General features: G+C 38.3%; 1 protein-coding gene across 1 annotated transcript in view; it reads left to right on the top strand.

The window, feature by feature from the left end:
• LOC136864159 (dynein axonemal intermediate chain 7) overlaps positions 1–23,892 on the top strand; it is a 658,911-nt gene that overhangs the window by 512,893 nt on the left and 122,126 nt on the right. Inside the window, exon 13 of the mRNA XM_068226132.1 lies at positions 1,785–1,880. Within this exon, the coding sequence (XP_068082233.1) occupies positions 1,785–1,880 (96 nt within the window). The remainder of the gene's footprint in view (positions 1–1,784; positions 1,881–23,892) is intronic.

The following is a 23,892-nucleotide window of genomic DNA, read 5'->3' as shown; positions in this document are numbered from 1 at the left end:
CATTCGATTTGCAGACGACATGGCGGTTCTAGCAGAAACTGAGAAAATGATTAATGCTATGTTGGAAAAATTGAACAGATCCTGTAAGAAGTTAGGCATGAAAATTAATAGGAAAAAGACCAAGGCAATGATCATGGGTTCAAAGAAGGACTCAACAGCAAAAGTAATACTTTCAGGGGAGGAGATTGAACAATTGTCTAAATTCAAATATTTCGGAGGCATAATCAGAAATTATCTTTATTGCTTGGACGAAGTGAAGACTAGAATTGTAATGGCTAAGTAAGCATTTATGAAACAAAGGACACTGTTGAGTGGGCCTCTAAATAGGGACCTTAAGAAGAGGTTAGTGAAGTGCTTTGTGTGGAGTGTGGCACTTTATGGGGCTGAGACTTGGACGTTGAGAAAAGAGGAAGAAGGAAGACTAGAAGCATTTGAAATGTGGATCTGGCAGAAGATGGAGAAAATCAGCTGGCAGGAAAACGGAAGGAATGAGGAAGTATAAAAAGAGTGGGTGAAGGAAGGAAAACAATATCAGAATGCATTCAAAGACGGAAGAAAAATTGGTTAGGCCACTGTTTGCGACGAAATTGTTTAATAACCGAAGCATTGGAAAGGAAGATACAAGGAAAACTGAAGAGAGGAAGGAAGGGATATGTTAATAGACAGTGTAAAGATAAATAGAAGCTATTGGAAGACAAAGAGAATGGCTGAAGATATAACAGCGTGGAGAATTCATGCGAAGACCTGCCGATAGGAAGACCACCAGTGATGATGATGCCTGAGTATTATCATAGACACATCATAGCTGCTTCCTTTCCTTTTCCTAACACAATTATATAGATTTTTCTATTTCTCCTGGAAGTATTTGTATTTCATGCATTTGTCATGAACAACTTTGTTTTCATGAATCAAGAGTATTCTGATATTATGGACAGATATTCATTTCTTTCCGTGGTTTCCCATTTTCGCACCAGGCAAATGCTGGGGCTGTACCTTAATTAAGGCCACGGCCGCTTCCTTCCAACTCCTAGGCCTTTCCTATCTCATCGTCGCCATAAGACCTATCTGTGTCGGTGCGACGTAAAGCCCCTAGCAAAAAAAGATATTAATTTCTACTTCAATATATGCCCTTACCATTCAAATTAGTCATACAGAAAGGTGTTTGAATACTTTTTAAACCTTTATCTTGACTTCAGGTGGAATATTTTTCCAGTGACAAGGATATTCATTATCTATTTATATCTTTCTGTTGGAAAAATCTCTGGCGAGTAGATAGAATATTTTTTAGCTCAGCTTATTGTGAGGTATTCTGCTGATATGACAAGCACTCATATTAGACCATCACTGATAATATATTTGACTTTCTTCACCTTCATCATCATCTTCTTTCTTCATTGGATTCTCTTTGTTAGTGACTTCAAAAGTTTCAGAAATTTGATTTTTCCTTTCTTTTTAAAAATCATATTGCATTTCAGTTACAAAGTGGTATCTTAGGATATTACTCTTATTTTTGGTACAGTCTCCATCTATATACACGTTCGAACTTATCTACTTTCTGCTAATTTCTGCTTAGTTGCTGGAATAAGAGCAATGTAAAGAAAGTTAATACAGTATCGCATTAGTTCCTTTCTCATGGCAAGAACGATAATCAACCTTTGTTACAGAATATCTGTCAAAATTAGGCAGTGGGACATTATAAAAGTTTTCATTATTGAATTGAAAATGCATAAAGTTGTACCTCAGTGGCACTATATTAATGTCTGGTATTGTATTCTCCATTACAGGAAGAAAAAGTATGCTTGAGCTTATTACAGAATGGTGCTACCAATGCTCTTCAAGAGATTGTAGGAGTTTATTATGATCCTCACGTCCTTGTAAAGGTAATATTGTGTTAATAATGATTGAGAAGTGGATTTTACTCAACCGGAGGCATGATTAGCATGGTGGCGTAGCTGATGGCTTCCCACCTAGAAGGCTGAGGTTTGAATCCTGGTCGATCCTGGGTTGAGATTTTCATCCCAAAAATCACATGCCGTCAGAAAGGGCATCTGGCCTTAAACCCTTAACCCAAACCAGAATAAGCCTAAGTGGCTTTATTGACCCCAGAAATAAGCTGAAGAACTCTGCAAGTGCATTATAATCAACTAACAGACTCTTCTATAAAAGTTAGTTCCTTTCTGATGGCTCTAATTTATAGTATAAAATAAAATAAAATAAAATAAAATAAAATAAAATAAAATAAAATAAAATAAAACATTTAAATCTGTAAAACCGAACACACAAAAAGCATACTTATCAGAAAGTGTTTCTAAAAGGAATAAATTTTCACTCATTAGAAATTTCAGATTACTGGAGGAGAATCCTTGATGGTAACAATATTGCAGATTCTGGCTTTTATTCCGCTCTACTGCTATTGTTGGTTAGAACTAATATCAATCAAGTACGTTAATGCACATGTACAAGAAAGGTGTAGAACAACAACATACCAGTTGATATTGTTGTTCGGAAGAAAATCTCAACTGATCACGAGGAAGATTTCTCCACTTCGTCTGTTCCTCGTGAACATACAAAAGAGGGAAATTTGATTGATCCACCTTTTTTCAATACATAATATGTTGTTAATATAATCACAACATTTTTTATTCAGTACCGGTTTCGGTGTCTATGGACACCATCATCAGCTGAAACAGGCCGTATGAACAAAGATATACAAGTATGTAGTACATATAATAGACCCTTAGTAATAAGTGACATTAATAGGATGGATACTATTCTTAAAAGAATATAAACAAGTTATGTGCTTGTTGGTCAATGTATAAAATGAAAGTGAAGATATTAACAAATGTTTAAAGACTTGATTACTTTGGAATGGTTAAAAAGTCTCAAGTGTAGCACTGCTAAACACTAGGTGAAAATAAAACATGGACACACAAAAACTGACGTAGGATCCAGTCCTTCCACAGAGTATTGATAATAAAATAACACAAGTAAGTTCGATGGTGACTTGTAACATCAACTCATAAAAAGGAGCCGTCATTTATGAGATACTTTTCAAGGCGTCCGATGCAGTATTCTTCTTGTTGGATTCATGTGCCGGCAGCTCATGTAAGAAATGACATCACATAATACCTACCGCTCATGTAGACTCTTATCTTCTCAGGGATGGTCACGTCCGTCAGCTTTCCTCGGGGTTGACAGGCCACACACGATCGGGGGTGAGGAAATGAAAGACGAGGGGTCAACTAACTACTAAAATGAAGGTACCCAGAGACTGAATTAAATTTAAATACTAAAAATGGTTTATTAACAAAATCGGCAAAATATTTAAATAAATGAAATTTAAAATGAAGTTAAATTAAATTGAAATGCAGTAAGATTACTGGAAAATATTACAATTCAAATCTCCTCAAAAAATAAAACATCTGCCTAAATGAATTTGACTGAAGGTCGATAAAATTTGAATAATACACTTCACCATCGAACTGGTGTCTCTTATGTCCGTGACACAACCACAACCGACCACTGGTCCACTTATATACAGCATTTGAATAAGACACCAAATGACTTTCATTTACATCATATCTCAAATGACTGGACTTGCGTAACATTAAATAATTAATTAATTAATTACTCAGATTTCAAAATGTGGATGTCCTCAGCTTGTTGGCTCCAAGTTCAAATTAAGTTGAATAAATACCAAACTGTAAAATATATTATTGTGTCCAAATAACCATGGTTAATAAAGAAAAATCCATGAACACGATATCTCACTACCATATTAATTCTTAGCCACAAACTTAAATAAACATTGGCTGAACCAAGAAGAGTTATCAAATCAAACGTTGATGATGAACAGTTACTTATTTAATTAATTTACACATATCTAGCTGTGAGAGCCTGGACACTTTACAAATGAAATAGAACAAGTTAGGCCAAGTGCCTTAGTTTTACCTTATTAAATGAATTCGACCCTTTTACAATATTAATTTTATTTAACTTGCCGCTGTCTGTATTTGCACAGAGAATGATTAAAATTGCATGGCATCACCATCGATGGAGGCAAATTCCATCTTGTCTACTTATTTTACGGCACTTATAACACAGTTTTATCAATGGTCGAACCATTTACCTAATTAAACTTTCGTAGTGGGGTTCAAAGTTTTGTGATTTACGATGTCCTAGAGCATAAATATTTACTTTGATTCTGGCTATGAACGATCTGAGGTCTTGCTAACTTAACACAATGAAATTTAATATTTACAAAATGTACATGACAATGGAGTAACCACAATGCTCCAAAAGAAAACAAATAAATTCAAAGTAACCTAACTACTCCTATCTTATTTACATTATTTAAATCATGAACAATCTTTCACGTACCTTCAGTCACTAATAAAAATATATCAAAACATGGTGAAAAAATATCCGCGCAAAAAAGAAAAGAAAACGTTAAAGAAAAATCCCAACAACGGACGTGATCACTGCCTACCCAAAATTTAAATGAAAATACGCACAAACCAAGATGCAGCAAAAATCGTGATCAAACCGATTTAAAGTAACAATAGAGTGAATTTGACGGCAATCTCGTGACATCAGGCGTAAAGGTCTGGGCATGATATCTCACAACTTTCATGAATTCTAATTAAGAATCACACGTATTCATGATTACAATTAACTTGCAAATTATACATATTGCTTTGTCAGTCTGTTCCATGTCTCAACTCGGCCTTTGATTTGTATATTTCGAGTGATATGTTCGTCCCTGGAGAATTTATAAATATGTAAGCCTTCTACCTACCAATGTCACATATATCGTCGAAGATTTAACTATGCTAGTTAAATTATTTATCTCTCAATTCACGTTCATCTCATTATTCTCAAAGTGACATTTATTTGCCAATGTAGCCTCGCTCATTTGAATACGGGCCAATCTTAAATAATAATACAATGTGTCGTACGCATCTACATATTACGACACCATAGTACAACATGGTCCTCAAGCTTCATATTCTCCATTTTTCATTTGCTAACATCAGGGGTATTGCTATCTCTTTGTTCATCTATTTCATCTTATTTCAGATTCTCATACCATGAAATATCAGATTTGACCTGCAATGGTTTCCCTATCCTTATTTGTAGACTGTAACAACAAGATTTGCCTGTCAAGTATACAGCTATCGAAAATATGAATCCACGTACACAAAAAAAATAAAAAATATTTATTTACGAGTTAAACACATATCGCAAAATATAAAGTATGATATCCAACGCAAACGATCATCTCAAATGAATAATAAAATTGGATACGCTGCGATTACAGCTAGTTAAAATAAAAACACAACTCGGCAGCGTCCACAAAATCAATATCAACAAAATATTTATATTATCAAATATCCCGTATTATGTTAAAATCTGAAATTGCACTGGACATAAAATATCTACAGAGATTTTAGATTCACGTCTATTAAAATAGTAACGCATAACAAAATTTGTCCAGAAATATGTGAGAGAGGCTCACTAAGAAAAATACGATTATTTTCTGATTATTATATTATTATTATTATTATTATTATTATTATTATTATTATTATTATTATTATTATTATTATGACACCATGGCATTCACATCCCGAGTCGTCAGATGTGATTGTCCTAGTCTCACTTCCAACTCTAACTACAAATGACATCTAAAATGTAATTACACAATCCGGTACGTGAAAATTTACTATCTATGAACCTATATAAATCGCTATCCTAAATTTGACCACTGATTGCTCATAGCCCTCAAGTATATTGTTACATGATTATACAATGCTCATTTTACCTTTGTGCTGGAATGCTGGTTGGATCATCGCCGGTCTCCGCTACGTAATTTTACTCAATTTTCTTCATCTTGCGGAGGCTCTTCAACACTTTATACACACGAATTGGATCCATTTTCATACTTGCGTAGCTCACGTTTCACACACGCCTTTTAAACAATCATATGAAGAAAAACAAATTACACTGCAATAGCTCTCGATGAGTTGACGTGTACTGTCAGGAAAAACATCTACCCGGCGCGGACTCCTCCCGGTCGCCTCTGTCCAGCTTCCCCCTTTTACCGCCTGTTTACACAAGGGATTTAGCAGCCATCGACCTCACTCTGACAAATGAAAGTGGCCACCAGTCCTTGTACTGTTAAGCTCCTCTAGTAAACAAAGTCTCTCTTTGCAATTATCTCACCTAATGTCTGCTCCCAAATGTCTCAGATGAAAATAACCATTTTATAGATTCCGCACGTTTAATTATGATGTTCCCATGTAAGACATTGAGAAATGTTTATGAAAATACAGTCCTCCAAAACAATACTTCTCCACTAGAATACTAACGTGCAAGCTAACTATGGGCTAAGGAATGTAGTATATTTACATGTTATGCAAACTCCTATTGTCCATCTCCGTTGACCGCCTGTTTCATTACGTTAAATGTTCATTTGTGAAAAGTTTGTAAAATAACTACCATTGTCATTTCTGTTATGATAATTGTCTGACTGTTTCATATGATCTGATATTACTTTAGAGTTCTCCCTAAATGTTTGTTGCTTGCCTAAGACTCTACTCACAGAAATGTTAAGTCGTCTCTTAGCGCTGCACACTCTGTAGAATCGCCTGTCTGCACTGAAATTTCAAGTAGAACTGAGGTATCACCACACTGCGGCTACTGCTTTTGTAAATTCTCACACCCCCACTTCGAAAATAGTCCGATTGGAGGGGATGCGGCGTAGTAATACGGTACCTTGGATCGTTTTTCCGCTTGTCCGTAGGTTAAAATGTTCGGAAATGCACTCTAAATATTTCAAAATTTGGTGTAATTTGTGTGTTGCACTGCGTTATCAGAAATGATCGTGGCTTAATTTATAAAGTGAAAAGCGTCATAGGGCCTATTTACACTCGGAGCACGGCGCCTTGCCGCCATGACACTTCGCTCTTTGGGCGCAACCACTCTTCCACACAATGTTGAAAACTTATATTTTGAGAAATAATTAACCACGTATTTGCGTGAAATATTCGTTAAATATTATTCTCAGGACAGGACACTGTATTTCACTACTACTTTCGACACCAAATCACGGAAAACTGAATACAGATTCCCGCTAGGACAAGACAATTTAATTTCGTAAATTGTGATTGGTTAATATCTTGCCGCGCATCGTAGCTTGGGTGCAACCACTTACTGCTAAGGGGTGACAGGTATTTTCTCTTTCCTTGTCGCACACTAGGGATGGGCACATTCCACATCGCCGACTTCCCGTGAGAAACCAAATAGAAAGTCTGTATTCTTCGGTGCCATAAAATTTTATTGGAGGGAGGTTTTTAGTTAGCTATTTCCTGTTCGTGACTTAAAGCATATTTGACGGATGTACTTCCAGCCATCGCGGCTCCTGGGTGGCGCTTTGTGAGACTGCTAGCTTTTCCCTGCCTCTGCAGTATTCACATATGCAATTTCAATAATTTAATTATCATTTCCATTAGGCTCATTCGATTATGGGTGCACAAGCAAAGAGTAGATATATGGCCAGAAAGTTCTCGATCCAATTTGGAACCTGAAGTATGAAAAGAAAGTTAAGCGTTAAAATGAGATATTGGAAATAGGGCAAAACGCTATAAAGTTAAGTAGGAGACTCACCTCAAATGGCCTGATGTATGCGTGGAGAGAGGCAAGGAGCAAGTGCTAGAGTTTGCTAGAAGCATAGAACATCGTTAAGGGGGGAAAAGGAGCGGGACAGGAAGGGGTGAGGAGGGGTGATGGAGGGGGTGAAGTCAGTTGGGCGTGGTAGGGAAGGATAACGTGATAATGTGTGACGTACAATCTGAAAAAACAAGCTGTTTTAGGGAGTTTAACACGTTGGCGACTATGAGACCCGCCGGCGCATCATGCCAAATCTTTACTTATAGACGGTGAGACCCGCCGGCGGTCTCGTGACACATTATATATACTGGAGCCGTATCGCGTACCGTTCACAGATTATGCTTTCGTCCTTTCTGGTTCGTCTCTACATAAGGCAAACTAACTTCGTATACAGTGAGACATGCAGGGAATACATAGGAGTTAGGATAATTAAGAAATTATTCAATATGCTTGTTCCATTACTTAAATCATTTTCTATGAAGAAAATATCTACAAATATAAGAACAGAGACATTCAGGTTAAAACTGTTCAGAAAATCATAACTATCGGTTGTACTGGAGTTAAATATTTAACAGCATTATTATTATTATTATTATTAATAATAATATAAAGAAAATTAAATCGTGCACATGGATTATTAAAACAGTTAATATTTTGAAACTAATACACTGATGGTAAAAAGGGAATGAATGTAACAATGTGAGGTACCACTTCACTGTTGCTTATGAAAACAAAGCAGGCACAATGATGGCTTCTTGGGACAGTCCTCACAGTATGTGAACACTTTCTTGCAGTGCTTCTGAGCATAAGTTCTCTCATGGATGCTCACTAGTTCTGCGTAACAACCGACACAACGTTTACGTACTTTTCTATTTCGGCTTTTTCTTCTGTTTTCTTCAAAATATGACGGCGTTTGGGAGAAGTGGAGAGAGTATCTGCTGTTCTCACACTGTTCCTCAAAATTCCAATGACTAACTCCTCTCAAAATTTTCCAATTTGCAATTTCTTCCCCATTACTTCATTATGTAAAATGAGCGCATTCACAGTAGCCGTTCCAAGCAGATGTTCCAGCGCAAATTTATGATACCACTTAATTGTCCTCCTCAGTACAGTGAAATAGCTGCTCAGTTGGTCAGATACAGTAAGTCAATACCTTGCTTCTTTGGGTTGTAGTATAAAATTGCTTCAGGTTTCACTACGTTTCTGCCTTTCCTATTCTTTTTTCCTGTATAAATCAGATCTAATTTATGTCTTGTAGAGATGGATCTCACATTACCTTTATCTTTCCAGTTTGCTACAACAATTCCAGTATTACTTTCGTTACCAACTATCTTTCCCTTCTTCATTGATGGACATAGCAGTACATTTTTGGGAATACCTTTCACATTTTTTCTTAGAGTTCCTACTAAGTGTGCGTCATTTTATATCAAATAATGGGCAATCGACAAATTATTATAGAAGTTGTTTGTTACCAACGTACGACCTTGACCAACTTAATCCTGCATTAACATTTAACAGCAATATTACTGACTCGGTCATCAGATGTAGAAGGAACATGGGTCACCATTCCCTGATAAACAATTACCTCATAAGTTTATCCTTTCGAATCGCACAGCTTGAACACTTTAACACCATATTTTGAAGCTTTGCCAGGGATGTATTGTCTAAAGGACAAACGACCTCGAAAAGGCACCATTGTTTCATCAATTATTACAGCTTCCCCAGGAACTTTGAAAGTTTTGAAATTACGCACAAGAAGGTCAAGCAAAGGTCTAATTTACCGAGCTTGTCCGACTTATCTAGTGTGGCATTATCTGCAAAATGAAGAAATCTCAAAATATCCTTAAATCGGTCACGTGTCATTACTAACGGTACAAAAGGGTTGTGGTATAAAAATGCTTGACCAGTAGTCTGATATTTTAGGGTACCTTACTAGCCCCATATAAATAATGAGTGCGAAGAAGTTCCACAACTGGGGCTCAGTTACATCTGTCCATTTATTTTGTTTTGTGTTTTTTCCATTGCGGTTTGTTTCCACCAGTATCAAGTTAATAATGTCATTACTAATTAGACCTTTGAGTATCTCTATTGGCGTATCCCTGTTATATAAATTCTGAATTTTCTCTGTTGGTGGACGTTGGAACTGTTTAAGATGTTGTCCAGTGACATCGAACCATGAAAGATTTATTTTCTGTCCTACCCGATTCACTGGTGTTTGAAGACCTGGTTGTACATTTGCAGATATCTGCCCTGTGTGTTGTGTTCGTTGTCGCAGCTGATCCCCAGGTGGGTGTCCACTAACTCGACGCTGGAGGTTGTCCCTCTTTTGTATTTTACGTGGACGAGGCCGATCTTCTTCCTCCGAGTCTTTGACGTAAGATCACCTGAAGTACTTTCAGATGAAGCCACATAAGATGAACCACTGTCATTTGCGTCTTCTGCATCATCCTCGATTACGGAAAGAATTGCGGCTGATGAACGGATTTCCCGCAGTCGGTTTGGAGTCTCATGAGAAGTTGACGGAAGGGGATCTGGAATGCACGTGCTTGATTCGCAAGAGTTAACTTCAGTTTCGTTTTCCTCATCGTCCTCTGACATAATCTCTTGGAGTAATTTAGAAATATTTCCCACATCCATGCCGTTAATTCTGAAAAAACTAATATTCTTCACTGGATACCCCAAGCAGTGATATAATGTACGATATGTCTCAAAATATAACTAATACATATCTTTGATTCATTTGAAACGTAAGAAAGTAAGAAATTCAGCTCACTTACCAAGTCATTGTAAGGATTATATCAGCAGAACTGCATACACACTTAACATGTTGCTTCAAAACACTATGTTTGACCAAAACAAACAATGCTGCATAAACTGCCAATTTCAGTGAGGTCACCGGCGGGTCACCGAGTGCGCACGAACCCCATTCCTTACTTGTGGACGATGAGACCCGCCGGGCGGTCTCAGCACACAGTGCACACGGTGCACCCTAACGCCTATAGGCCATACTTAAGATGTGTAATACTATATAATGTATCCATTAGAGTTCACGTATCTCTGATTTTTCACTTCGTTCCTAATGAATAAACTCGGAAAACAATACGCCATCGTCAACCTGTTAACACTGTTGAGAATTGAAATAAGAGAATCAAATAAAATTCTGGGCTTTTTGGAAATGTCGTTCAAGTTGAGATAAGGATTGAAGTATTGGTAAGATGTATCTAACAGGCTTCCGTGATATCTACTAGGGGGCTTTTGTTCAACGTGTCTAATATTGTTAAATCTTAATCTAATCCATTAAATTTGTGTTTATAACCTTGTATGTGCTGATTAACTGCGGATAACCTATTGTATTTAATTGCATTGAGATGTTCGGCATATCTAATCTTGAAGCTCCTGCCAGTTTGTCCCATATATGAACTGTTACAGTTGCTGCACTGAAACCTGTAAACTCTTGACATAGTAAAAGGGTCCGATTTGGTGACCAGGTTGGAATTGTGGATAACATCCATATTTCTGTTGTTGGTGCGGAAAGCAATATTGACATTATGTTTTTTGAATAGGTTGGTAACGCTGTATATATTTTGATTGAATGTAAAAGTTGAGAATAACTTAGGTCTGGAATTATCTTTTGTTAAGTTATATTTAGAGCAATGCCTGAACTTGTTGATAATACGTTCGATGAACCTTTTATTATAACCATTAAACCTGGCTATCGCATATATAGTATTAAGTTCTTCGTTTAGGTCTGCTTTTGACATTCGAATTTTGAACGCGCGATCAACTAAGCTGTTGTAAGTAGCACATTTGTGGGAATAGGGATGCATGGAATCTTGTTTTATTGTTGAGGCTGTGTGGGTGGGTTTTCTGTATATTTTGTAAGTGAATGAAGAAGGGTGGCTGGTGATCATTAAATTTTAAAAGTTGATGGAAGCATTAGTTTCTGAATCCAGTGTGAATTTGATATCAGGTTCTATGTTGTTGTGGTTTGTGAGGGTATTCAGTGCATCAACAGAACGCTCATCGATGATGACAAACGTGTCATCTACAAATCTGGCCCAGAACTTAATACTACTAAACTTATCATTCCTTTCAATGGCATTGTGTTCCAGAAAGTCTAAGTATATTTCTGCTAAGATGCCAGAGGCCAGTGATCCCATAGCCAAGCCGTTTTGCTTATAAATAACCTTGTCAAATGTAAAATTATTATCCAGTAATAATTTTAAAACAGACATAAAATCAGAGATTTCAAGTTTACTCAGTTGAGGATTAGAATTCAAATTATTCTCAATGATGGAAAAAAGTTTTTTCGTTTTTATGCTTGGATACATGTTAATGATATCGAAAGAATGCAGTGTGCAGTGCGGTTGCAATATAAATTTATATAGTTTCTTAATAAGCTCTGCAGTATTTTTAAGAAACTGTTGAATAAACTGAGCTACAGATAAATTATACACAGGTGAGTTTTCCACCTATTAATACTAAGTTCTATTTACAATGTTATTTACATTACATGGGACTAGTTTCAACCCTATTCAGGGTCACAGCCATATTATACATACACAATATTTGACAAAATCCTGAAGCATGTTTCTAAGCAGTAACAATCTTATGAATATATAATATACAATCTTTGCAAGTTGCTTTACGTCGCACCGACACAGATAGGTCTTATTGTGACAATGGGACAGGAAAGGGTTAGAAGTGGGAAGGAAGCAGCCGTGGCCTTAATTAAGGTACAGCCCCAGCATTTGCCTGGTGTGAAAATGGGAAACCACGGAAAACCATCTTCAGGTCTGCCGACAGTGGGGTTCGAACCCACTATCTCCCGAATACTGGATACTGGCCGCACTTAAGCGACTGCAGCTATCGAGCTCGGTAATTTACAATCTGAAGTGTGGTTGATTTAGGCAAGGTGCTATGTAATGTAAATAACATTTGTAAATACAACTTAGTATTGAATAGGTGGAAAACTCTCCTGTGTATAATTTATATGTTATCTCAGTTCAATACGGACCAACAACATAACGTTCATAACCCTTGATAAACTGAGCAAGTTTGTATAAATGGCTTGGCATATAGTTTATTATTTTATATTTGACAAGGTTATTTATAAGCGAAATGGCTTGGCTATGGGATCACCAGCCTCTGGCATCTTAGCAGAAATGGACTTTCTGGAACACAATGCCATTGAAAGGAATAATAAGTTTAGTAATATTAAGTTCTGGGCCAAATTTGTAGATGACACATTTGTCATCATCGATGAGCGTTCTGTCGATGCACTGAATACCCTCTCAAACCTCAACAACATAGACCCTGATATCAAATTCACACTGGATTCAGAAACTAATGCTTCCATCAACTTTTTAGATATAACGATCTCCAGACTTTTTCATTCTCTTATAAAATATACAGAAAACCTACTCATACAGCCTCAACAATAAAACAAGATTCCATGCATCCCTATTCCCACAAATGTGCTACTTACAATAGCTTAGTTGATCGCGCGTTCAAATTTCCAATGTCGAAAGCAGACCCAAGTGAAGAACTTAATACTATACGTGCGATAGACAGGTTTAATGGTTATAATGAAAGGTTCATCGAACGTATTATCAACAAATTCAGGCACCGCTCTAAATATTAATAAAAATAATCCCAGGCCTAAGTTATTCTCAACTTTTACATTGGTCAGGAGTTTACAGGTTTCAGTGCAGCGACTGTAACAGTTCATATATAGGACTAACTGGCAGGAGCTTCAAGATTAGATATGCCGAACATCTCAATGCAATTAAATACAATGTTTTCCAAAGTTGATAGCACATACAAAATTATAAACACAAATTAATGTATTTGATCAAAATTTAACAATATTAGACACGTTGAGCAAAGGCCCCCTAGTGGATATCACGGAAGCCTGTTACATACATCTAGACCAATACTTCAATTCTAATCTCAACTTGAACGACATTTCCGAAAAGCCCAGAATTTTATTTGATTCTCTTATTTCAGTTCTCAACAGTGTTAAACTCCCTAAAAATAGCTTGTTTTTTCAGATTATACGTCACACGTTATCACGTTGTCCTTCCCTACCACGCCCACCTGACTCCACCCCTTCCATCATCCCTCCTCTCCCCTTCCTGTCCCGCCCCTTTCCCCCCCTTAACGATGTTCTATGCGTCTAGCAAACTCTAGCACTTGCTCCTTGCCTCTCTCCACGCATACATCAGGCCATTTGAGGTGAGCCTCCTACTTAACTTTATAGTGTTTTGCCCTATTTCCAATATCTCATTTTAATTAACTTTCTTTTCATACTTCAGGTTCCGAATTGGATCGAGAACTTTCTGGCCATGTATCTACTCTTTGCCTGCAATATGATCCACTTCTTCGAGTACCTCATAAATGTCGGCTTCTTTTTATGAGTTGATGTTACAAGCCACCATCAAACTTACTTCTGTTATTTTATTATCAATACTCTGTGGAAGGATTGCATCCTACGTCAGTTTTTGTATGTCCATGTTTTATTTTCTCCTAGTGTTTAGCAGTGCTACGCTTGAGACTTTTTAACCATTCCAAAGTGATCAAGTCTTTAAACATTTGTTAATATCTTCACTTTCATTGTATACTTTGACCAACAAGCACATAACTTGTTTATATTCTTTTAAGCATTGTATTTTTACTTCATCCTATTAACGTTACTAAGGGTCTATTATACGTACTACATACTTGTATATCTTTGTTCATACGACCTGATTCAGCTGATGATGGTGTCTATAGACACCGAAACCGGTACTGAATAAAAATGTTGTCGATTATATTAACAACATATTATGTATTGAAAAGTGGATCAATCAAATTTCCCTCTTTTGTATGTTATTTCCTTTCAATACGGACCAGATATGAAGTTTTTAATATTGAATGATTCGGCCCCTCGCGAACAGTCAATATTTTCTTCTCAAGAATAACGTTCTCTGCAAAACATGAGTAATTTCACCTGATTTTCTTGACACAGCAAAAGCCCAAAAGCCTATATCATGTCTATAATTATGGGCCATGAAAGCATCAATGGTAACAAGTTTACATTAGTTTACGAATTGCTGTTACATATTTCTGATTGATATTTACATAGTCTCATTGTAATTACAATGGTTTTTTGTAGTGTTTGTTGCATCTGGTGTATTTTTTTGCTAGGGGCTTTACGTCGCACCGACACAGATAGGTCTTACGGCGACGATGGGATGGGAAAGGCCTAGGAGTTGGAAGGAAGCGGCCGTGGCCTTAATTAAGGTACAGCCCCAGCATTTGCCTGGTGTGAAAATGGGAATCCACGGAAAACCATTTTCAGGGCTGCCGATAGTGGGATTCGAACCTACTATCTCCCGGATGCAAGCTCACAGCCGCGCGCCTCTACGCGCACGGCCAACTCGCCCGGTGCATCTGGTGTAATAAGTTTGTTTGGCTCCTTGAATGTATCACAGTTGATATTTACGTACATTCCTATTCACAAAATAGTGTTCTAACATCAAATATGGAGTGTAAGTTAGGCCTAAAATAGTTAAGTACTTGATGTGGTTATAATGTCGTTATGTAGAGGATATGCTTTATACAGGTTCGTTACTTTTTTACGAATGAAACAGATCCGGTACATTGCACAATGGATTTAGTTTTTATGTACACCACATACTTCACACCACTTTTATGGTTGGATATCTACATTGTTGATTACAGTATATTAATTAGGTAATTAGTTCTATAATTATACAAGGGACGCTGCTCTCAATGTCTGTGATTACAAATAACATTTTGGTAAGCTGTATACAGGTTTTTGTTACTTTCTACCCTAGTAATTTGATTATGTGCAGTGTTGATTATAATACATAATTATATAGCCATTCTGGAGTCACTATTCTCTATTACCGGTACTGATTCTACTTCTGTATTTCATAAAGGATGTTGGTTACAAGTAGTTATGTACAGAGTACTATGTCATAATGTATACTTTTCTATTACAAATGGGTACATATATATACATATCTTCCGTTTTTTAATAGGTGGTGTCTAAACTAGAGTTTGTACATGGGTTAATTATTAGCAGTAATTAATGGTTTAGATGTTCTAGGTTACCATATGAATTTGTACATGATATACAATTTTGTCCTGGTATTATGAGTGGCAGTTGCTATTTGCAGATTTCCAGGTGGAGATTGTTTTTATAAAATGGTGAGCTACAGGATGCTGATACCTACATTATAATGTTATGAAGAGGATATCAATATTTGTATGTATAACACACGTAAAACATTGTCACTAACTGCATTACTGGTGACCGCTAGAGGCAGGGAGACACCGGGTGTTGAGTGCGGAACCAAGCCAATAGAAGGAGAAGGGTGAGGACACCTTTGGGGGCTTTGCATCATGTCATATATTACATTATTGCTACTGGGGATACGGTGGTTGGTGTGTGTTGTGGGAGACGAGGGACAGATTGCGGTGAGTAGTGCCGTCACAGACCCCAGGAGGCCATTACCTTAGGACGGGCGAAGAGATTGGTATAGGTGGGAACTTGTTTGAATGTAATGTGAGGAGGGGTGAGATGCCTTTGTCAGTGTTGGATAGAAAACAAATAATGGTGATCATTGTTAACAAGTAGACACTGTGGCAATAATATGTACTTAATAACTTTTGGTTATCATCTATAATATATAGAAATTTACATCATGATTTATACCTTTTTAAATCAATATAATTATTTATTTCGGGTTTACACTGATTTATGTATCTTTCCATATCAGTTCATGACACTCGAAATGTTGTCTGTCTTGTCCGCTTGGGCCATGCATGTATCCTGATACATAAATAAATAAATAAATAAATAAATCACTACTGATCTGCATTTAGGGCAGTCACCCAGGTGGCAGATTCCCTATCTGTTGTTTTCCCAGCCTTTTCTTAAATGACTGCAAAGAAATAGGAAATTTATTGAACATCTCCCTTGGTAAGTTATTCCAATCCCTAGCTCCCCTTCCTATAAACAAATATTTTCCCCAATTTGTCCTCTTGAATTTCAACTTTGTCTTCATATTGTGATCTTTCCTGCCTTTAAAGACACCACTCGAACTTATTTGTCTACTGATGTCATTCCAACATTTCAATACATGTATTGAACAGGTGGAATTTTTAATCTAGTATTATTATTTGATTTTACATACCACTTAGTCGAGCAGCTCGTCTCCTTTGTCCCAAGTCTTCCCAGCCCAAACTTTGCAACATTTTTGTAACGCTACTCTTTTGTCGGAAATCACCCAGAACAAATTGAGCTGCTTTTCTTTGGATTCCTTTTTTTGCTAGGGGCTTTACGTCGCACCGACACAGATAGGTCTTATGGCGACGATGGGATAGGAAAGGCCTAGGAGTTGGAATGTAGCGGCCGTGGCCTTAATTAAGGTACAGCCCCAGCATTTGCCTGGTGTGAAAATGGGAAACCACGGAAAACCATTTTCAGGGCTGCCGATAGTGGGATTCGAACCTATTATCTCCCGGATGCAAGCTCACAGCCGCGCGCCTCTACGCGCACGGCCAACTCGCCCGGTCTTTGGATTCTTTTCCAATTCTTGGATCAAGTAATCCTGGTGAGGGTCCCATACACTGAAACCATACTCTAGTTGGCTTCTTACCAGAGACTTATATACCCTCTCCTTTACATCTCTACTACAACCCCTAAATACCCTCATAACCATGTGCAGAGATCTGTACCCTTTATTTACAATCATATTTTTGATTACCCCAATGAAGATCTTCCCTTATATTAAGACCTAGGTACTTGCAATGATCCTCAAAAGGAACGTTCATCCCATCAATGCAGTAATTAAAACTGAGAGGACTTTTTCTATTTGTGAAACTCACAACCTGACTTTAACCTCGTTTATCATCATACCATTGATTACTGTCCATCTCACAACATTATCGAGGTCATTTTGCAGTTGCTCACTATCTTGTAACTTATTTATTACTCTGTACAGAATAACATCATCTGCAAAAGCAAAAGCCTTATCTCTGATTCCACGTCTTTACACATATCATTGATATATACACTGACTGACAGAGCAAATGCAACACCAAGAAGGAGTGGTTCGAAAGGGATGAAAGTTGGGGAAAATACAGAGACGGCACGGACGAAAAATTGATGTTTATTTCAAACCGATATTCAGGTTACACAATGCGCACGGCATCGACTCAGTAGGATGTAGGACCACCGCGAGCGGCGATGCACGCAGAAACACGTCGAGGTACAGAGTCAATAAGAGTGCGGATGTTGTCCTGAGGGATGGTTCTCCATTCTCTGTCAACCATTTGCCACAGTTGGTCGTCCGTACGAGGCTGGGGCAGAGTTTGCAAACGGCGTCCAATGAGATCCCACACGTGTTCGATTGGTGAGAGATCCGGAGAGTACGCTGGCCACGGAAGCATCTGTACACCTCGTAGAGCCTGTTGGGAGATGCGAGCAGTGTGTGGGCGGGCATTATCCTGCTGAAACAGAGCATTGGGCAGCCCCTGAAGGTACGGGAGTGCCACCGGCCGCAGCACATGCTGCACGTAGCGGTGGGCATTTAACGTGCCTTGAATACGCACTAGAGGTGACGTGGAATCATACGCAATAGCGCCCCAAACCATGATGCCGCGTTGTCTAGCGGTACGGCGCTCCACAGTTACTGCCGGATTTGACCTTTCTCCACGCCGACGCCACACTCGTCTGCGGTGACTATCACTGACAGAACAGAAGCGTGACTCATCGGAGAACACGACGTTCCGCCATTCCCTCATCCACGTCGCTCTAGCCCGGCACCATGCCAGGCGTGCACGTCTATGCTGTGGAGTCAATGGTAGTCTTCTGAGCGGACGCCGGGAGTGCAGGCCTCCTTCAACCAATCGACGGGTAATTGTTCTAGTCGATATTGGAACAGCCAGGGTGTCTTGCACATGCTGAAGAATGGCGGTTGACGTGGCGTGCGGGGCTGCCACCGCTTGGCGGCGGATGCGCCGATCCTCGCGTGCTGACGTCACTCGGGCTGCGCCTGGACCCCTCGCACGTGCCACATGTCCCTGCGCCAACCATCTTCGCCACAGGCGCTGCACCGTGGACACATCCCTATGGGTATCGGCTGCGATTTGACGAAGCGACCAACCTGCCCTTCTCAGCCCGATCACCATACCCCTCGTAAAGTCGTCTGTCTGCTGGAAATGCCTCCGTTGACGGCGGCCTGGCATTCGTAGCTATACACGTGTCCTGTGGCACACGACAACACGTTCTACGATGACTGTCGGCTGAGAAATCACGGTACAAAGTGGGCCATTCGCCAACGCCTTGTCCCATTTATCGTTCGCTACGTGCGCAGCACAGCGGCGCATTTCACATCATGAGCATACCTCAGTGACGTCAGTCTACCCTGCAATTGGCATAAAGTTCTGACCACTCCTTCTTGGTGTTGCATTTGCTCTGTCAGTCAGTGTATAAGAAAACATTATCATCATCATCATTTCTTCGCTCCAGCAAGCCGGGTGCGGTTGTGTACGAGCCTCCTCCAGTTTGTTCTATACGTCCACAGATGCTGCTCATATATGCAACACCTGTTCACATCTCTAATTTCAAGGTCCTTCATTATATGTTTTTCCCAAACATCGTGAGGTCTTCCTCTTGGTCTCTTCCCAGGAACATTGTGGTCAAAGTATGTTCGAGGAAAACATAAAAGTCCAATAATACTGACTTGAGGAATTCCCCTCTTAATTATTACAGGGACAGATAAAGTTTCATCTACTCTAATTCTCTGCATTCTATTTTCTAGAAACATAGCCACCCATTCAGTCACTCTTTTGTCAAGTGCAATTGTACTTATTTTTGTCAGTAGTCTCCCATGATCTACCCTATCAAATGTCTTAGATAGGTCAATCGTGATGCGGTACAGTTCATTGACCTCCTGAATCCAGGATATCTGCTATATCTTGCTGGAATCCTACAAGTTGAGCTTCAGCGGAATAACCTTTCCTGAACCCACACTGCCTTCTATCAAACCAGTTATTAATTTTTCAAATATGTCTAATATCATCAGAAAGAATGTTTTCCCAAAACTTACTTGCAATGCATGTCAACCTGACTGGCCTGTAATTTTCAGCTTTATGTCTATCACCCTTTCCTTTTTACACAGGGGCTATTATAGCAACTCTCCATTCATTTGGTATATCTCATTCATGCAAACAATAATCAAGTAAGTACTTCAATCAATACTGATCTGCATTTAGGGCAGTCGCCCAGGTGGCAGATTCCCTATCTGTTGCTTTCCTAGCCCTTTCCGAAATGATTTCAAAGAAATTGGAAATTTATTGAACATCTCCCTTGGTAAGTTATTCCAATCCCTAACTCCCCTTCCTATAAATGAATATTTGCCCCAGTTTGTCCTCTTGAATTCCAACTTTATCTTCATATTGTGATCTTTCCTACTTTTATAAACGCCATTCAAACCTATTCGTCTACTAATGTCATTCCACGCCATCTCTCCGCTGACAGCTCGGAACATACCACTTAGTCGAGCAGCTCTTCTTCTTTCTCTCAATTCTTCCCAACCCAAACATTGCAACATTTTTGTAACGCTACTCTTTTGTCGGAAATCACCCAGAACAAATCGAGCTGCTTTTCTTTGGATTTTTTCCAGTTCTTGAATCAGGTAATCCTGGTGAGGGTCCCATACACTGGAACCATACTCTAGTTGGGGTCTTACCAGAGACTTATATGCACTCTCCTTTACATCCTTACTACAACCCCTGAACACCCTCATAACCATGTGCAGAGATCGGTACCCTTTATTTACAATCCCATTTATGTGATTACCCCAGTGAAGATCTTTCCTTATATTAACACCTAGATACTTACAATGATCCCCAAAAGGAACTTTCACCCCATCAATGCAGTAATAAAAACTGAGAGGACTTTTCCTATTTGTGAAACTCACAACCTGACTTTTAGCCCCGTTTATCAACATACCATTGTCTGCTGTCCATCTCACAACATTTTCGAGGTCACGTTGCAGTTGCTGACAATCTTGTAACTTATTTATCACTCTATAGAGAATAACATCATCCGCAAAAAGCCTTACCTCTGATTCCACTCCTTTACTCATATCATTTATATATATAAGAAAACATAAAGGTCCGATAACACTGCCCTGAGGAACTCCCCTCTCAACTATTACAGGGTCAGACAAAGCTTCACCTACTCTAACTCTCTGAGATCTATTTTCTAGAAATATAGCAACCCATTCAGTCAATCTTTTGTCTAGTCCAATTGCACTCATTTTTGCCAGTAGTCTCCCATGATCCACCCTATCAAATGCTTTAGACATGTCAATCGCGATACAGTCCATTTGACCTCCAGAATCCAAGATATCTGCTATATCTTGCTGGAATCCTACAAGTTGAGCTTCAGTGGAATAACCTTTCCTAAAACCGAATTGCCTTCTATCGAACCAGTTATTAATTTCACAAACATGTCTAATATAATCAGAAAGAATGCCTTCCCAAAGCTTACATACAATGCATGTCAAACTTACTGGCCTGTAATTTTCAGCTTTATGTCTATCACCCTTTCCTTTATACACAGGGGCTACTATAGCAACTCTCCATTCATCTGGTATAGCTCCTTCGACCAAACAGATATGGTACTATATCCCAACCCATTGTCTTTAATATATCCCCCGAAACCTTATCGATTTCAGTTGCTTTTCTAGTTTTCAACTTTTGTATCTGATTGTAAATGTCATTGTTGTCATAGGTAAATTTTAATACTTCTTTATTATTAGTCACTCCTCTATCTGGACATTACATACTGCTGACTGAATACTTCTACCTTTTGAAGATCCTTGCATACACACTCCCCTTGCTCATTAATGATTCCTGGAATATCCATCTTGGAACCTGTTTCTGCCTTAAACTACCTATACATACTTTTTCACTTTTGGCTAAAATGTGTATGACTGCCAATTATGCTTGCTATCATGTTATCCGTAGCTGTTGGTGCATTTGGAAACTACGTGTAATAGTGGAGAGTGCTAGTGGGTACCCTTTGTTGTACAAGAATAAGCTTCATGCAGTTGTTCAGTTTGTCTAGAGAGCTCAAATGAGCAGGATGTTTTCTGTGATAGTTCTATTTTACCTTCTTGATAAAAAGGAAAGGCGAAGGAAGGAACCTCATGGTTTAAGTTGTAGGGTGAGGGTTTTCTCTGTGCCTTAATCTTATCTTGATGAAGACATTAGTTTGCTATATAAAGGTCCCCTATGATTGGTGTAATTATATCCTAATTCATAGCATGTAGGAAAAGGTTGATTAAGTAATTGAAAATAAGTTAATTAAGTTTTTTCTTTACCCTGTATGTTTTTGGTCATTCCTGTGATTTTATTTTTCTCGTTTAATCTTGTGTGCAAAATTTTTCAACATGGTGTATGTTCTTAGTAGTTTTCCCAGTCCTATTTTGTTGAATATATTTCATCTCATTTCAGATTTATTGATGCTCTTGACCCCTGTTTGTCTATTATCTTTTTGAATTATTTCTTGCTGCTTTTCATTTAATTTATTCTTTTAATACATTTGTTCTTTTACCTTCTCTTTGGTTTTCTTTTCTTTTGGGCCTTTCTGTTTGAGTATTAATATTTCTACTTTTCCTTTTTGGTTCCGTGATATGTTATTCTCTGGTGAATGTCTTTATTGTTTTTGGTTTCTGGTTAATTTATCATCATACTATTTATTCAACCTTCCTTAAGCAGTTTGTTGTATGTACCCTATGCGTATGGTAAACTTAAATTAAATCTCCATCCCTTGTGGGTGGGGGCCGCAGATAAAGAATACATCCGTGGTATCCCCTGCATGCCGTAAGAGGCGACTAAAAGGGGCGACCAAGGGATGATGTACTTGGAACCATGAGACTACTTGTGCTTAGTTCCATTACGTGAGGAACACCATGGGTCAATGTTACTTGCGATTAGTACCACTATATGAGGAATACCATGGGACTATGTTACCTAGGAGCACTACCATAATGTGAGGAACACCACGGGTTCGAGTGTTGCCTGTGATTAGTACAACTATGTGAGGAACACCATGGGTCTGTTTTGCCTGAGAGTAGTACCATTATGTGCAGAACACCATGGGTCTATGTTGCTTGTAGGTGGCACAATAATGTGTGATACACCATGAGTCTAAAATGCCTGTGACTAGTACCACTAAGTGAGCAACACCATGGCCTATGATTAGTACCACTATGTGAGGAACACCACGGATCTAGCCGGCGACCATGATTAATCCCACTATGTGAGGAACATCATGGGTCTGCGGTGCTTGTGAGTAGTACTCTTATATGAGAAACACCATGGGTCTGTGTTATCCGTGAGTGGTGTCATTATGTGTGACATATCAAGAGTTTAGATTACCTGTGATTAATACCACCATGCGAGGAACACATGAGTCTACGTTACCTCTGATTATTACCGCTATTGAGGAAAATCATAGTTCTGCTTTACCAGTGATTAGTACTATTATGAGGAACCGATGGCTGGGATGTTGGACCCCTTTGGACAACAAGCATCATCTCAAAAAATAAGACATTATGAATTTGATCCACTGATTGTTTTGGATTCATGGTAGTTTTTTCATCATCGTTTGTTTTAGATTCTAGTCAGTGGATACAATTTGAAGTTATAATTATCGTTCTACCTCATTGCACCTCGTACCATCAGGGGCTGATGACTTAGCTGTTAGGCCCCTTTAAACAACAAACATCATCAATTTAATTTCCTTACTAATTACTCCATTATATGATCAGATTCTCTTATTTCAATCACTGCTAAGTATTGAAGATATTATCTCAAAACTCTCCCAGTTTAAACATCTATTATGTCTTATTTGTTTCATTACTCAAACATGAGAACTGTAAAGTTAAAAAACAAAAAACAACCGTTACTCTATTGTAATACTTGAAATTTAATGTTCCAGTTGGGATTAATATGTTACTTCTTCATGTTTTAATTGTTTCCCTATGATTTCTGGTTTTTATTTCTATATTATTGGGGCGTGGTCCCTCATACTGTATGTTTTTTATATCATCAATTAAAGTAGTTGCAGTTGTTTTTGAAACATAACAAAATTGACTCGTTAAAAATATGTTGATGGATTGATGGATTTAA

This window comes from Anabrus simplex, chromosome 1 (assembly GCF_040414725.1).
Source record: "Anabrus simplex isolate iqAnaSimp1 chromosome 1, ASM4041472v1, whole genome shotgun sequence".
Classification (NCBI taxonomy): domain Eukaryota; kingdom Metazoa; phylum Arthropoda; class Insecta; order Orthoptera; family Tettigoniidae; genus Anabrus; species Anabrus simplex.
Note: the sequence above shows the minus strand (reverse complement) of the source record. Positions and strands in the feature narration are given on the sequence as shown.